Here is a 14489-nt window from a genome sequence, read left to right on the forward strand (position 1 = left end):
GGAAGAGGGCATTGTGCAACCAGAAAAGCTTCGGAGTGCGCATTCGAGCTATCTACACGGACAGGAGCGTTTTTACTTTGCTCTGCACCGCCCCTGGTTGGATTACTGCCGGAGAGCCAGAAAATGTGACGTACAGTACTGCACAGCCACTACGCCCACCGTGTCCCTACTCGAACCGCTGCAACTCAGAGATCACGTCCAACAGCGACCCAGTCCTCGACCCCTGGGACGGCCGTTTCGCGTCATCCCCGAGAGGGATGTAGAATGCCTGCCAGCCGGCATCTATCGCCGCGCGGTAGTCCTTGTCGTAGTTGTCGCCCACGTGGACGCACGTCCAGTTGCGTCCATCGCTGCCCTCACTCGCGCCCACCAGCTTCATGGCTTGGCGCCGGGCCACCTCAAAGATCACGGGGCTGGGCTTCTCCGCTCCCGCCTCGTAGCTGGTGATCACCATATCCAGATCGTAAATCCGCTCGTCGCTTTGGTGACAATTGACTCGGTCTGCATCGCGCGGCTCCCGCATCTCGAACCCCGGCAGCTGTGTACTCGAGACATCCTGGTCGGCCCGACACATCCCCACCCGCAGGCCCAGCGACTCCAGCACGGCCGGCACGCGGTCATCGGAGTTGGACACCACGCCGACCACGACGCGATCGAACGGGCCCAGCCGCGAGTTCGTGCTTTTGAGGTGGCGGAGCCGCGTGAAGAACGCATCGGCGTTGGCGTCGAGTGCGTAGCCGTCCCGGCACGCGAAGCGGTCGAGCAGATGTTGGACGAGGCCGTCGGGTAAGGTGCTGTCTGTGCGGGTGGGGGACGAGGCATCAACGGTGGTGGCAGAGCGAGAGCCAGGGACATCCAACACGCGCGCGAAGCTGCCCCGGATCACCTCTTCCCACCATTGTCTTGGCCCGCCGTACTCGCCGCGCAGAGCTTGGGCGCGACCGTAGTTGGGGTACGCTCGGGATTGGGCTTTGAAGACGGCCTTGAAGGCGGATTGCAGCCGGTCTGCGGTGACGGTGGCGCGAGGGAGGCCGAATCTGTGCGCGGCGGACGCGTATTGCTGGGGGACGGGGTCGCGGGGGTGGAAGATGGTGCCGAACGCATCGATCGTGAGGAGGAGAGTGCGCGGGTTGCCGGGGGTGGGGTGGGGAGGCATCGTTCGTAAGGCTGGAGGCCGTCAGTGAAGGAAGATGGCCGTGGTTTGGCTCGGAGCTGCGAATGACGGAAGAGAGTCTCGGGTTTACTGCTTCGGTCTTCGGGCATATTTGCGGACGATCGGGTGTTAGTGCCATTTTGGGCAGCTGAGCCCGTGGTGACCTCGGCGATAAGATTAGATCGAATCCCGTTTTTTTTCTTCCGCGGCTTATCTGACGTGCAGTTTGTTACACTCAAGCTTTGTTTCAGTTCGATTCACAATTACCGGAAATATAGAAAGAAACTGTTGGGGAATCTGTTCTTATCGAACTCAGGCTTGGTGCCACTTCACCATGCAGCGTGCCTTGCTGCAGGCAAGGGACCCCACGCCCTCGTTCCACAGGGCGTGCACGATAAAGAATTGTACGGCGTAAACGTTGTCGCCTGAGCGCTGACGCGTCAGACCGAACCATCCCCCACTAGGAAGTCCCCAATCGGATTTTGCAGGCAAAAGTTGCCTCCTATTCTTTCCCCCGAGGCGCGGGCGCTTGCAAGGCGGGTGGCATACATATATCAAGTCGCTCCACCCGTTTCCATCCACCCAGCCTTATCATCATCACCCCCTACTACCAGACACCACCATGGGTGTCTCCCGCCTGCTCGTACCATCCCTACTATGGGTAGCGAGCGCCAGCGCCAGCGCCGCCACCACCACCACCACCACTACTGCCGAATTCTCCCCGAATGCAAACCACATCTTCAACTCGATCCACTCGTCGATGCGCCAATGGGGCTCCTCGCTGCAGCACAACGGCATGTCCTTCTTCCTGGCGACCGTCCCCGCCGGCACGCAGTTCTACCACGGGAACGCCAACCCCGCGCCAGTGAACGGCACGGAATGGCTAGCCTTTGAGCCCGAGCATGCGCTGGTCTTTGCCCGGCCGGGCCCGTTCAAGAGTCCGCCGCCTCCCCACGACGACGACAACGACAACGACAACGGGCAAAAGGGCGATCTGCGGAAAGAGAAGCGGGCAGAGGTTGAGCAGCAACAAGAATCCGAAGGCGGTTGGCTGCACACCTACACCGCCGCCAAGGACCTGCGGCTGCTGTACGCGGACGGCATGGCCGCCGGGAAGACTGCCAACGGGACGCTCGACGGCGAGGACCGGATCCTGTTCCAGGATAACCTGCCCAGCGACGGGGCGATGCACGGCGAGCGCGCGCGCGCGGTGGAGTTCTGCCGCATGGCTCGCGAGGACTTCCACGGTCGCCTGGACGGGTTCCTGCGCATGGAGGCCGGGTTCGAGATCATCCTCTGTGACTTCGCGCGGGATCTGAAGGAGGTGCGTGTCACGCAGGTCAAGTCGGATAAGGGGTCTTCGGGGGGTCCGGGGGGTCCAGGTAAAGGGAAGGGCAACGGCAAGGGGAAAGGAAAAGGGGGCCCCGGGGGAGGCGCGGATTGGATGAAGGCGATCACGGCGCGGTACGGCGGCATCGGCGGCCACCGCGTCGCGCTGAACTACGAGACGTTCGTGTCGGCCTACACGTACGGGCTGGATCTGTTCCACTCGACGAACGAGACCTTCCAGAATCCCCGTCTGATGCACCTCTCCGCGCAGCAGCTGCAGCCCCTCCGCGACGACCTGCACCGCCTCGTCCTGGACCACACCGCCGCCGAGAACCTGTACGACTGGCAGGCCATCGCCGACATGGTCGTGGAGCGCTACGCGCGCGAGATCCGCTACCTCGCGTCCGGGGACGTGGCCACCGTGGCGGACCTGCACGCGGAGATCGAGACCATGCTGGTCCCGTTCATCGACTACGCGGACCGCGACCCCGACGCGGAGCGCGAACGCTGCGCGCACCAGTTCCTCCCCGCCGAGGTCGCCGTCGACGGCGTCGCGGCCACCGCCATCCACTCCGTCGCCCGCAGTATCTGTGCGACCATGCTGGCCGCCTGGCAGGAGCCCGACTACCAGACCGCGGTGGACCACTTCCGCGAGCTGATGAACTACTTGGCCTGGACGACGTGGAAGCAGTGCAGCGGCTGCGGCGACCACGAGGTCTGCGTTGTCCCCATCTGGCCCATGGGCACCCTCGAGGACTACGAGCACCCGCAGTGCCGCGACTTCTCGAACCCCATGAGTCCCGGCCAGAGCTACTGGGGCGACCGCCGCGGGCCCCGGCCGCATGAGCCGGAGGATGAGGACGGCCCGGCATCGGGCTGGTTGGTGCGATTTGTGCGGTATGTGCTTGAGATCTTTCTGCGCATGCATATCTGAGGAGGCAGTGTCGGATCTTGGCTAGGCCTTTTCCATTGGCTTTTCTTCTCTTTCTTTAACATTCCCTTATAAACTACTACCCCACAACCTGTCCCAGTTTTTCGTATGTGAGATTCTTTCTCGGTTAATGATTATCTGATCTTCATACTCCCGTTCCCCCTCGCTTAGTAAACCTTGTGAGGCTTGGTATCAGAACGCTGCCCACTCTGTCGAGAGACTTGAGGCTCATCTGGCAAAGAAAGTGCACGATAAGTGCGAGGGACGAGCTGCATCCTGCATTGCGCCTACATTCTCTTCTCCCAAACAGAAACCGCTAGACAGTGTTCGATGCTTAACCATGTCATTTGAATGAGCTCATACATGCCTATCACTACCTTCCTAAATTAAAAGTATGTTTTATTAAGTTGAAGAAGGACGAATGGTTTCGGGGGACAAGGTTGAGAGCTAATATTCATCTCCAGGCTCCCAGGTTGAGACAAACCACCTGGACACGTGAGTTTGTTTGACATCTTAAAAACCCCGTGACCCCTTCAACGTCAAACATACTCTCGCATCTAGTCACTCTTCTATTTACCTCCATGCCTGAATATTTTCAAGTTCTGATATACATTCCCACTGGCATCACCTCCAGCCTTTCCTAGCACCATGGTCTTTACCCTCGAACTGAAGCAGCACTGGTATTCCTCACGCCTTGTTTTGACGAACTAGCTAATTCCCTCATTTGAAACATATGTCTAGTTGGCGGAAACATGCAATCTACATATTCGACCAAGCCCCAGCAGCTTTCGATTTATCTCACTCAGAACCGCTGCAAGTGGTATTGCGACTGCATGCGTGGTTTCAAACCTGAGGTTGGGCAAGCAGATCGTTTCGTCGAGTGACCCCACCAACTCTCTTACTTCTGCCTCTATATTGCAATGATGAAACTCATATTATATATCCCGGGCTTTCAGCTTCGACTCGGGATTCCTTCTTACCTGTGTGAGGACCGTACACCTTGTACCAGCTGAAGCAACAGAAGTCAACATTCCACCCCTTGACATCCACTGCCCGATGAGGCGCAAATGCAACACTATCCACACAGATCAATGCACCCGGAGTTTGATGTACAACGTGAGCTAGCGATTTGACATTATTGATCGTTCCCAAAAATTGCTCCCGTGGGTCAAAGCGACCAATTTTGTACGGCCGCTTATCAGCCGACGAAGACAATCACACGAGATGCGCGGGTTCTTCTTGTCTGTGGGTTCGATTCATTTCACAACAGCCCTACGGTCTCTCGCAAGCTGCGTCCGGGGCGCAATATTGGCTCCATGGTCAAGCTTTGAGACAATAATCTCGTTCGCCGGGCTGGATGTACTCGAAAAGGGAGATTGCTAGATTCCGCAATAATTGGGTTGATGACGCGCCCATAACCACTTCGTTCCGATCAGCATTGTTGTGTTTTGCTACGACTGTCCACCCCTCGTCTATCAGTTTGGTGGAATTGACCGATGTCGCGTACCTTACGCCTATCTTCGCCTCCCAGCTCATCACGATTATGTGTCGTATCACTCCTGCCGCATGAAGGAAAACTCTTTGCCAGATCAACTGTAACGAGCAAGACAGGACCATTTGACTCTGGGACTTCCCGAAGGATTTGGTACACCGGAGACTTGTGCGAGACTTATTTCCATAATTCTGATGTAGTCCCTTTCCCGATGATGACAAACCCGTTATCCAAACAGGTTATTTTGAATGGTGCACCTGGTGACTGGACACGACATGATACGCCAGTGGGTGTGTAATACTCACTGATCTTGTCAAATACCTTTATGTGATAATGGGAATTTTGAAGATTGCTATCAAAATGACTACATCATGATTAGACAGTGACTGTAACTCAAATATAAACATGGTGAAGCCAAAAATGCCGTAGACTGCAATTTGAATATCCCAACTAGGTGGAAGCACCATTATCCCTCAGAAGTTGAGCCACCTCAAGATTGCCACAACCCTCAGCAGCTGCCAGAGCACTTCCATAATCTCCATTCTGAAGAGACAGGTTAACACAAGCACCCCTTTCTATCAGAAGTTTAACCATTTTTAATTTGTTGTAACCTGCAGCAACTGCAAGGGCACTGCCAAAGCATCCAGTTTCAAGAGGCTGATTAACAAAAGCGCCATTTTCCATCAGCAATTTTGCAATTGGAAAGTTATTGCAACTTGCTGCAGCTGCAAGGGCACTGCCAAACTGCCCTGTTTGGAGAGACAGGTTGACATTTGCACCCTTCTCTATAAGTAGTCGAGTGAGCTTTAAGCTACCGCAGCCTGCTGCAGCTGCCAAGGCACTTCCATAATCCCCAGCCTCAAGAGATAGGTCAACGGAAGCTCCCTTGTCTATCAGAAGTTCAGCCATCGGAAAGTTACCGCAGCCTACAGCAGTTGCAAGGGCACTTCCAAATCGTCCAGTCTGAAGTCGCAGATCAATATAAGCACCCCTTCCTATAAGGAATTCAGCCATCTTAAGGTTGCCACGACCTATAGCAGCTGTAAGGGCACTTCTGTAATCTCCAATTTGAAGAGACAGGTCAACAGAGGCACCCTTATCTATTAAAAATTCAGCCAGCTCTAAGTTGTTGTAATATGCAGCAGCGGTAAGAGCACTTCCAAAACATCCATGTTGGATGGATAGGTTAGGCTCAGCACCCTTCTCTATTAGACTTTGAGTTAGCTTAAAGCTACCAATGCCCACAGCAGCTGCAAGGGCGCTTCCGTAAACTCCAATATGCAGAGGCAAGTCAATGCAAGAGCTTCTTTCTATCAGAAGTTGAGCCACCTCAAATCTGTTGTTATCTGCTGCAGCCGTAAGAGCATTTCGAGTATATTCTCTGGGGTGAAAAGGCTCACCAGCAGAAGCACCCTTTTCAATTAGACATATAGCAGCTGCAAGGGCACTTCCGAACTGCCCAGTCTGAAGTTCCATGTCAACAGAAGCACCTGCTCGAACCAGAAGTTGAGCTATTGGTAAATTGCCACAGCCTGCAGCGGCTGCAAGGGCGCTTCCAAAACGCCCAGTATGAAGGCACCTGTCAACAGAAGCGCCCTTCTGTATCAGAAGTTGAGCTATCAGACAACTATCACGGCCTGTAGCAGCAGCAGCAGCAGCAAGAGCACTTCCATTATCTCCAGTCTGGAACGGCAGGTCAACAGAAGCACCATGCTTTATCAGAATTTCAGTAGCCTCGAAGTTACCGGCAAGTGCAGAATCTGCAAGTCCTTTGTCGTAGTCAAGTTGAGATAAGCCACAAGAGGCGCCCTTCTGTAGTAGAAGATCAAGGGTGGCACAGTCGCCGCTTTCTATTGCAACTGACAGGGCGATACTGGCACGGTTGTAGTGGCCACTGATGGCATAGCTTTTCACGAGCGTGTCACAAATTTCAGAAGATCTGGCCTTGATAGCAAGTTCTAGCAGACTTTCCCCGTGTGCATTTGTCTGCAAGGGGGATATCTGCCCGCGTTTCCACCATTCGGCAAATATAGCATCCAAACCAAAACGACAAACAGTAAGGATAGGCAAATCCGACGGGGAGATCTCTTCGAAGTCGGCATTATCATGGTAAAACATGTAGCTTGAATGTTCGAGGTGCCATATGAACCCGCTAAGATCCGCCTTCATGTGCTGATACCACCTTTGATAGGCCCCTCCAGCCTGAGTTGGGGATCTGAAAAAGCTTTCAAGGAGTTGCATCAACAAGGGATCGGTCGATCCCTTTGATGTTTGCACTATTCGGTCGTGACGCTGGATATGAAACGCCCAATGGTGGCGACAGTAATCCAAGAATTTGTCCTCAGTTCGAAATGCAACTTCATCTTTGGGAGTATGATGAATCACACTTGATGTGATTTCACTAGACTCAACCAAAGGACTGAGGTCTCGATCTCCAATTGACTGGCCATACGACGCTATGAGGTGTTGTAGGCAAACTCTGCCAGCATAAGAGTGAGACTTTTGCAAGCTCCACTCCTCCTTGCTTTTGGCATACTCTGCAACGGAGGCATGTGAAAATTTCCACAATCCTGCATTCTCATCAAAAATGATCAGGTTACGACAAAGACTCAAGAGACGGTCTTTGTCAATGCCCTTGTACAGCGGATTGGCGTCACCGCTATGACAGACTCCTGCTAAGAGTATCTCACCCTTCAATGGTACACATGAATACATCACCCACATGAAGGCGCGATCGACAATCATCTTTTGAACTGATCTTTGAGAGATACTTTTGTAGATGTGCTCATATGCTTTTGGAAGTTCGGTTGGCATTTCATCAATTCCGTTAAGGATGTCAGCAGAGATTTCACACGTCTTCAGATTGGCTATTTGCAGGTAAACCCATTGAAACCTACCGCAAAATTAGCACTCGAACTTTCTTTCAAAGAACATTTGTTCATCTTTCTATGTTGTAAAATAAACTCACATGCCATTACTTTTTGTCAAAAGTCTTGCTTTTATGTCTGTGCGCTGCTGAGGGGAAAAGGCCTCCCAGTATGAGAAATCGGGAAGCGCATGATCAATGAAAGTTTCGATATCCTTGCGAACACCGCTGCTCAAGCTATCCGTTTCAATGGTCGGGTAGTTAGCAAAACGCCTTTTGATGTAACCATCTGGCCTAGAGGAAACAAATATACGCGGAGGATGCGTGGTCTTGAGAAGGGGTAAAATGGTATCCAACAAGGTCGGGATCTCTGCCTGTATGCATTCGTCCAGAGCATCAATGACAAAGGTCACTTGGCGGTATCCACTCAAAGACCGTGACAGCTGCTCTTTGCATTTTTCAATCGGTAGTTGGGAAGCCTGTTTTTCCATGTTGGTGAATAGGTCTTTAATATCCCTACTGATTTCATTGGAGTTATGAGCCGGTGTTGCAAGTTGACGAAGGAAGGAACGTATCACGTTATTCGGATCTTCATATTCATCTTTCAGCCGACAGTAATAATATACTATTCTGTCTCTGTCCTGGCTTCTTGATTCATCAAGAAGATGAGTGATGACTCTGGATGTAAGAACCGTCTTACCAGTTCCCACTTAAATTGCAGACGTTAGCGATTGCCTTTCTGCGTCTTGGAATCATGAGACTTACTGGTTCCTTGGAGCCAAAGTAATGTTGGCGATGTGCAGTTTGCCCAACTCTGGAAAATTTCAGTTTCCAAGATCCAATCACACGTTTCGGGGGCCCGGTTTCCTCCAAACTCAGCATGTCGATCATATTCCTTGGTCAAGGATATCCAGTTGAGAATCTCTGATAATTTCCGTTCATCCTGTGATTGAAATAATTCAATGAAACTTTGGTGAACAAAACTATCGAAATTTCGAAATTTTGCAAGGAACTTGGTCTGTCGGTCATTGATGTGAACGATCGTTTTATTTTGGCAGATTTGGATCACCCGAGTCAGCTCAGAAAGAGATTTGTCTAAATTGGAAACCTGGGATTGAGTTTCCTGGCGATTCAACAGGGCTAGAAGCAATCGTTCTGTCGTGTTCGCATTGATTTGCTTGGATGCGTGATTCAGAAGCTTTAAGCATGCGGCATAAAGTTTGACTAGGGCTGACCGAAGAGATTCTTGAAGCTCCCCTTCAGTTTTCTTGAGATAGATCTCCTCATAGAAATGCCCAAGACTAATGTTCCGAACCATCGTCTCTGCGGTCATGAGTGCGGTACTAAGTTCAACATTTGCATTGACGGGAACCTAACCACGTAAGTAAATATAGGTCAGTACTGATGAAAAGCGAAACCTACTTGCAAGATACCCTTAATCAAAGGCCACACAGCATTGGCCGGCTGTGGTAGAAACTGCACACCGATATCGCCAGCTGTGCTCAGACAAGAAATAATGCTTTCTGTGAAGTTTCTTGGCTCAATCACATGGCCTCGAAGTTCAAATCTCCAAACTTGCTTCCCATACTCTTCTTGCTTCTTCTCAGCAATTTCAATAAGCATTTGGGCACCCTCATGTGAGAACCTCACTGGCTTCGGTGTTGGATTGAGCGGCTCCTCAGCGAAGCCGATCAAAATCTCGAGCTGTTGTCGCTCCTCTAGCGAGAGGCTTTGAAACGCATCTTCCCACAGGTCACCTGAGGTGCTACTGGCCTCCGCGTTGTTTTCTTGATCCGCGTTGATTGTAGCCCTCTTTTGCACTGGGGGGGTAGCAGGTGTATGCGCAGTATTTGGTTCGAAATCCTGGTCTGGGTGTACAACATCGACATGGCCGTGGGTTTCGCGAGCTTTCGATTGAGAAATGGCATTCGAGAAAGGGGCTGCTGAAGTGTTGGCGGTCGTAGGTCTGAAATTTGGACCGCAAGCCGAGGAGTGCAACACCCCTGATCCTGATGGTTCTGGCGATCGATTAAAGAGCCATGCTTTAAGGCGGGAACGCTTCTTTTCCTGTTCTTTTTCCTTGCCCTTCTTTCGGGAAAATAGATGCCCATCCGGCATAATGAAGACTTGATTCAGGTAATCTGGTTCTGGTGAGGATAGGTGTAAAGGTTGGGATAGGGGGTGATTCGTCACAATCAAGATCGAGATCCTGTTGGGCATCAATCCAAATCGGGGACACGCCGGATTACCTTAGCTACGGGGGCGATTGTGCCGGGCTGGCCGCTAATCATCCCCGCAGTTAGCCGAGAGAACCTTGGAAAGTAGTGCATTTTCCAAGGTTGGACATATTAATGCAGGCCCGATACTTGCAGGAAAAAACGAAGAGACATTGCCATCACATTCATGTTAGATAACCTCAGGGCCACCTCCAGCATTGAAGGATCCAGCATTGGGTTCCAACTTAAAGTTTACGTTTGCCGGGACCGGCCCGCGACTCTGTTCTCCACAAGTCCCTCTGTATATGAATTCTGATTGATGAGGATGAGGATAGAAGGCTGTACCGTACTCCAGGGCTGTTGGATGTGTCTAACACAGGATGGCATACGTGTCTTACATCAGCTGTCTAGCACAGGAAATTACACATGCCGACACATGTGCTTAGTGTCAAACACGCACTGGGGCTGTTGCACTTGATTGGATTATTTAAATGTCAAATATTCATACACGTCGAGCTCGCTTACTGGCTATTCCAGCACGTCTAGAACAGCTTCCTACATTGTCTTTTCGATCGCTATTTCTGTAGGCGATCTTTTAGTGACCGATCAGTCGTATTTCATATCGTGCCAGGTTTAAGCCCGTGTGCGGGGTATTCGCTCTTTACATATGCCAAGTGGAGAAGGCGGGTCTGGCTGCTCTCTCAAATTGAAGTTTGTTGTCAGGCATGCCCACGCATATGTGTGCATAAACAAGCGTGTATAGCTTCAAGACTTTCCTCTGTACGACTCCGGTAGAAAAGAAAAGGAATTCCAAGGGGCATGTGCACACATGTGCATTATACCCAACAAGCTGGGAATCTAAGCGAGGGGAAATGCACTTGAGGACATCACCGTGCTTGTCACTTACCGTACATATTTTAAGTAGGGTTTTATATGCATTAGTGGAGTGTGCTTGATTGGCTACTTCCAAGGCAGGATGATTTGGGCGCTAAGGTAGGATCATAGGTACCCAAAAGCTGACATCAATAGCCTTGAGCAATCAGGCACTAAGAGTAGATAAGGTCCACGAGAACCTCCGAGATGCAATTTATTTCCCCCCTAATACAGACCTCGAAAGAACAGGAGCAGCCAAATATCAAGAAGACAAATCTATCTTCTTGTGCTTGTCAGTATGGCAGTGGAGCCAGGAGCGAATCGAATAGAGTAAGCTATTATTATAAAAAGATAGTCCGGAAATATGCTTAATTGGTCTCTTGCAGCACTTCTGTTTGCAATCCTGATCATATCAAGGTGGTTTTGGATTGTCTGTTAGTAAAAGTCTCGGATAGAGCCTTGTCAGGTTCTCACACCGAAGAAAAACACTCGACATGTTTAGAGAATACCGGTGTACAGCTACCGTACCAATCATTCCGAGATTATCTTCTTACTGAGGAGGTGGATTTTGGGGTGGATGATAACTTCGCACATCAAACCATTGCGACGAAATGCTTGGACGTCATGACCGCTCTGAAGGAGAATATCTGCAGTCTTCATTTTCCAGGCACAAGTCGTTCCGAGATTAACCGTGAACACCTTGAAAGTTCCATACCTTTGGAGTTACAATACGCTTGTCTTTATTGGGTGCATCACTTTTGCCGCCATCACGAGGTGCATCACCAGACTAAGCCCGATCCAGAGCGTAAGGCAGTGGACAACCAAAAAATTCATAACTTTTTGCAAACTCATTTACTTCATTGGATTGAAGTACTGGCTCTACTGGGAGAGTCTAGAAGTATTCTCATCAATCTTGAATCTTTGGCAAGCTGGCTAGAGGTATGGTCTCTAGGCTTGCAGGCTTGCAGTAGCCGCTTCAGCACGACTTCACTGTTGGCTAACATACAAGTAACAACAGGCTATTGACTCTCAAGAATCGTTCTCTTTTGTCAAGGATGCCATTCGGTTGATGAGAAGAAGCATTCCAATAATAGATGAAGCCCCGTTGCAGATCTATTCTTCAGTCTTGGTGTTTGCCCCGCGTCAGAGCCTTGTCCGCCAGTCATTTGAGACAAATATACCAAGCTGGCTCTCACTCTGGCCGCAGGTACAAGAGAATTGGAACTCATGTCAAACGATCATTGACTCCGAAAGCGTAGGGTTTTTGGCAATTTCACACGATTCGATAAAGATCGCATCATCCGACAACTCGAGCAGTGGAATAATTCAAATTTGGGATATGAATACAGGTCTCTTGGAAGTCACTTTGAACGACCACTCCGATTTTGTGAGCTCATTGGCATTTTCTCATGATTCACAATTCTTGGCCTCAACTTCTCGGGACAAAACAATTCGAATTTGGGTTATTCGGACAGGGCAGTGCAAGCAGGTACTGGATCACCCTGGCGAAGTCGCCTCGGTAGCATTTTTACACGATTCAAAAAGGGTTGTGTCGGCCTGTTGGGACACCAATTTACGAATTTGGAACCTCCAAACAGGGGATTGTGAGCAGATATTGGAGGACCATAGTGGAATGGTTATGACGGTGGTGTTCTCGCGAGACTTGGATAAGATTTTATCGGCATCCTATGATGATACTATACGAATCTGGAACGCGCAGACAGGTACATGTGAGCGAGTTTTGGAAAAGATCGAAAATTGGGTAGTATCAATGATGTTTTCACATGACTTCAAAATGATCACATCCCCTGCTCACGACCACATCATACGGATCTGGAACTTGCAAACAGGACAGTTGGATCGTGAAATTGAGAGCACACGATTATCTACAGAGCCTGGTTCAGTCGCATTCTCGCCAGACTCAAAGCTGCTAGCAACAGCTCACACCGATGACATTGTCCGGATCTGGAGTACAAAGACTTGGAAATGCGAGCGGGTTTTGAAGGGCCACAGCTCAAGTATTACATCAGTCGTCTTCTCGCATGACTCGAAATTGCTTATATCAGGCTCGCATGATGAGACAATTCGAATCTGGGAGATGGAGTATAAAGGGTTCAGTGACCACGAAACTGTAGAGAGTCATACCTCTGGAATACGTTCGATGACATTCTCAAATGACTCGAGAATGTTAGCGTCAGCGTCATTCGACGACACAGCCCGTATATGGAGCTCGCAAACAGGGATCTGCAAACAGACGATTCCAACTAGTACTGACCGGGGCTACATTGATGAATTGCTATTTTCCCATGATTCTGAAATTTTGGTATACACGATAGCTTCTGGAGCATACATCTGGAACTTTCGAAGAGGCAGTGGACACAGACTCAACCAACACAGTGATTACATTGCATCGATAGTGTTTTCTCATGATTCAAAGTTACTGGCATCTGGCTCCCATGACAAAACAATCCGAGTATGGAATACGCAGACTGGAAAGTGTGAAGACGTGCTAGAGGGCCACAGTGACTATGTTCCATCTGTGGCATTTTCGCATGACTCGCAAATGATGGCTTCGGCATCTGCCGACAAGACTGTACGGATCTGGAATATGCAAACAAGAAAATGCATACAGGTGCTGCAAAGTCATAATCCTCACTATTCAGCATATGTGATGTTTTCCTACGATTCAACCCGGATAGCATGGCGATTTCATGAATCACTGTGGGTCCGGGACTTGCAAACAGAGAGCGAACAGCTACTGGAAGGCCATAGTGCAGATATTACATCCATGATATTCTCCCACGATTCACAGATGATAGCGTCAATCTCTCGAGATATGACAGCGAGGATCTGGGATACAGAGACTGCGGAATGCCTGGAGATTCTTCCTGTGCATACGTCCTCAGTCTCATATGGTCGTTGCGAGCCTTACAATTGGAGCCTCATCATCAACCACAACACATCTAAATTTGCCGACCAATTCTCATCTTTAGAAGGATCCGACGGCTCTTTTCAGGAGACAAAGAACCTTAAACTTGGCTTGCGTGACACCCGTTGGATCACGCTTGAGGGCAGAGATATGCTTTGTCTTCCAGCAGAATTTCGTCAGTTCGGCCAAAAGATCGCCACCTTGCCAAATTCAGTCGCAGTAGGTTGTTGGTCAGGAAGGGTTATACTGTTAGGATTCTCTGAGACAGAGGATCTGCGATAGATATGAGAGGGTTCAAACCAAAGCGAATGGGCACGGCAATGATGGTCAAATTGTGATTTCTTTTTTGTTTCATGTTGACTTTTGAGTTCCTTCCAAGGTTCTGTTTCCTTTCAAATGTTTGTCATAGTTCACGGGGTGGTGGGCTTGGTGTAGATATCGTTTCGCTGTCAGGGTTATTCCCGAGGTCGGAAATTGATTGATTTTTCAATTTCGTGATCACACAGGGAATTCAACGATCTCCGACATGCGTATCAGATTCTGGAGGAGTTGAGCTTATATCTTGATGAGATATATGATTGTGAGAACAATGCATTTACAGCTTTGACGGAATTCTATGACATTCGGAGCTGATGGTTGGATCCAAATTGTTGGAGATTCATCAGCTGTTTTAGTCGTCCATTTGGTTGCCGGAAATGAA

General features: G+C 50.0%; 4 protein-coding genes across 4 annotated transcripts; 2 read left to right on the forward strand and 2 right to left on the reverse strand.

Moving 5' to 3' along the window:
• Nucleotides 1-5: 5 nt before the first annotated feature.
• On the reverse strand, nucleotides 6-1190 carry BO86DRAFT_389033 (haloacid dehalogenase-like hydrolase). The gene has a single exon (XM_025672021.1). The coding sequence runs from the start codon at nucleotides 1154-1156 to the stop codon at nucleotides 167-169; it is 990 nt and encodes a 329-aa protein (XP_025527926.1). The 5' UTR covers nucleotides 1157-1190; the 3' UTR covers nucleotides 6-166.
• A 505-nt stretch (nucleotides 1191-1695) lies between these two features.
• BO86DRAFT_389034 (uncharacterized protein) lies at nucleotides 1696-3779 on the forward strand. The gene has a single exon (XM_025672022.1). The coding sequence runs from the start codon at nucleotides 1776-1778 to the stop codon at nucleotides 3414-3416; it is 1641 nt and encodes a 546-aa protein (XP_025527927.1). The 5' UTR covers nucleotides 1696-1775; the 3' UTR covers nucleotides 3417-3779.
• Nucleotides 3780-5355: 1576 nt separating this feature from the next.
• BO86DRAFT_361739 (ankyrin repeat domain-containing protein) lies at nucleotides 5356-9889 on the reverse strand (the record flags this gene model as incomplete). Its single annotated transcript, XM_025669879.1, has 6 exons — nucleotides 5356-6300; nucleotides 6388-6521; nucleotides 7326-7798; nucleotides 7874-8480; nucleotides 8537-9143; nucleotides 9194-9889. 6 exons carry the CDS (start codon nucleotides 9887-9889, stop codon nucleotides 5356-5358), a joined length of 3462 nt encoding a protein of 1153 aa, XP_025527928.1.
• A 1640-nt stretch (nucleotides 9890-11529) lies between these two features.
• On the forward strand, nucleotides 11530-14006 carry BO86DRAFT_338324 (WD40 repeat-like protein; the record flags this gene model as incomplete). The annotated part of the gene is made up of 4 exons (XM_025668980.1): nucleotides 11530-11799; nucleotides 11879-13127; nucleotides 13230-13492; nucleotides 13616-14006. Coding segments are annotated over exons 2-4 (1851 nt in total), but the record flags the coding sequence as incomplete, so codon positions are not given.
• Between the last annotated feature and the right edge of the window lie 483 nt (nucleotides 14007-14489).

The sequence above is a fragment of the Aspergillus japonicus genome (genome assembly GCF_003184785.1).
Source record: "Aspergillus japonicus CBS 114.51 unplaced genomic scaffold BO86scaffold_22, whole genome shotgun sequence".
Lineage (NCBI taxonomy): Eukaryota > Fungi > Ascomycota > Eurotiomycetes > Eurotiales > Aspergillaceae > Aspergillus > Aspergillus japonicus.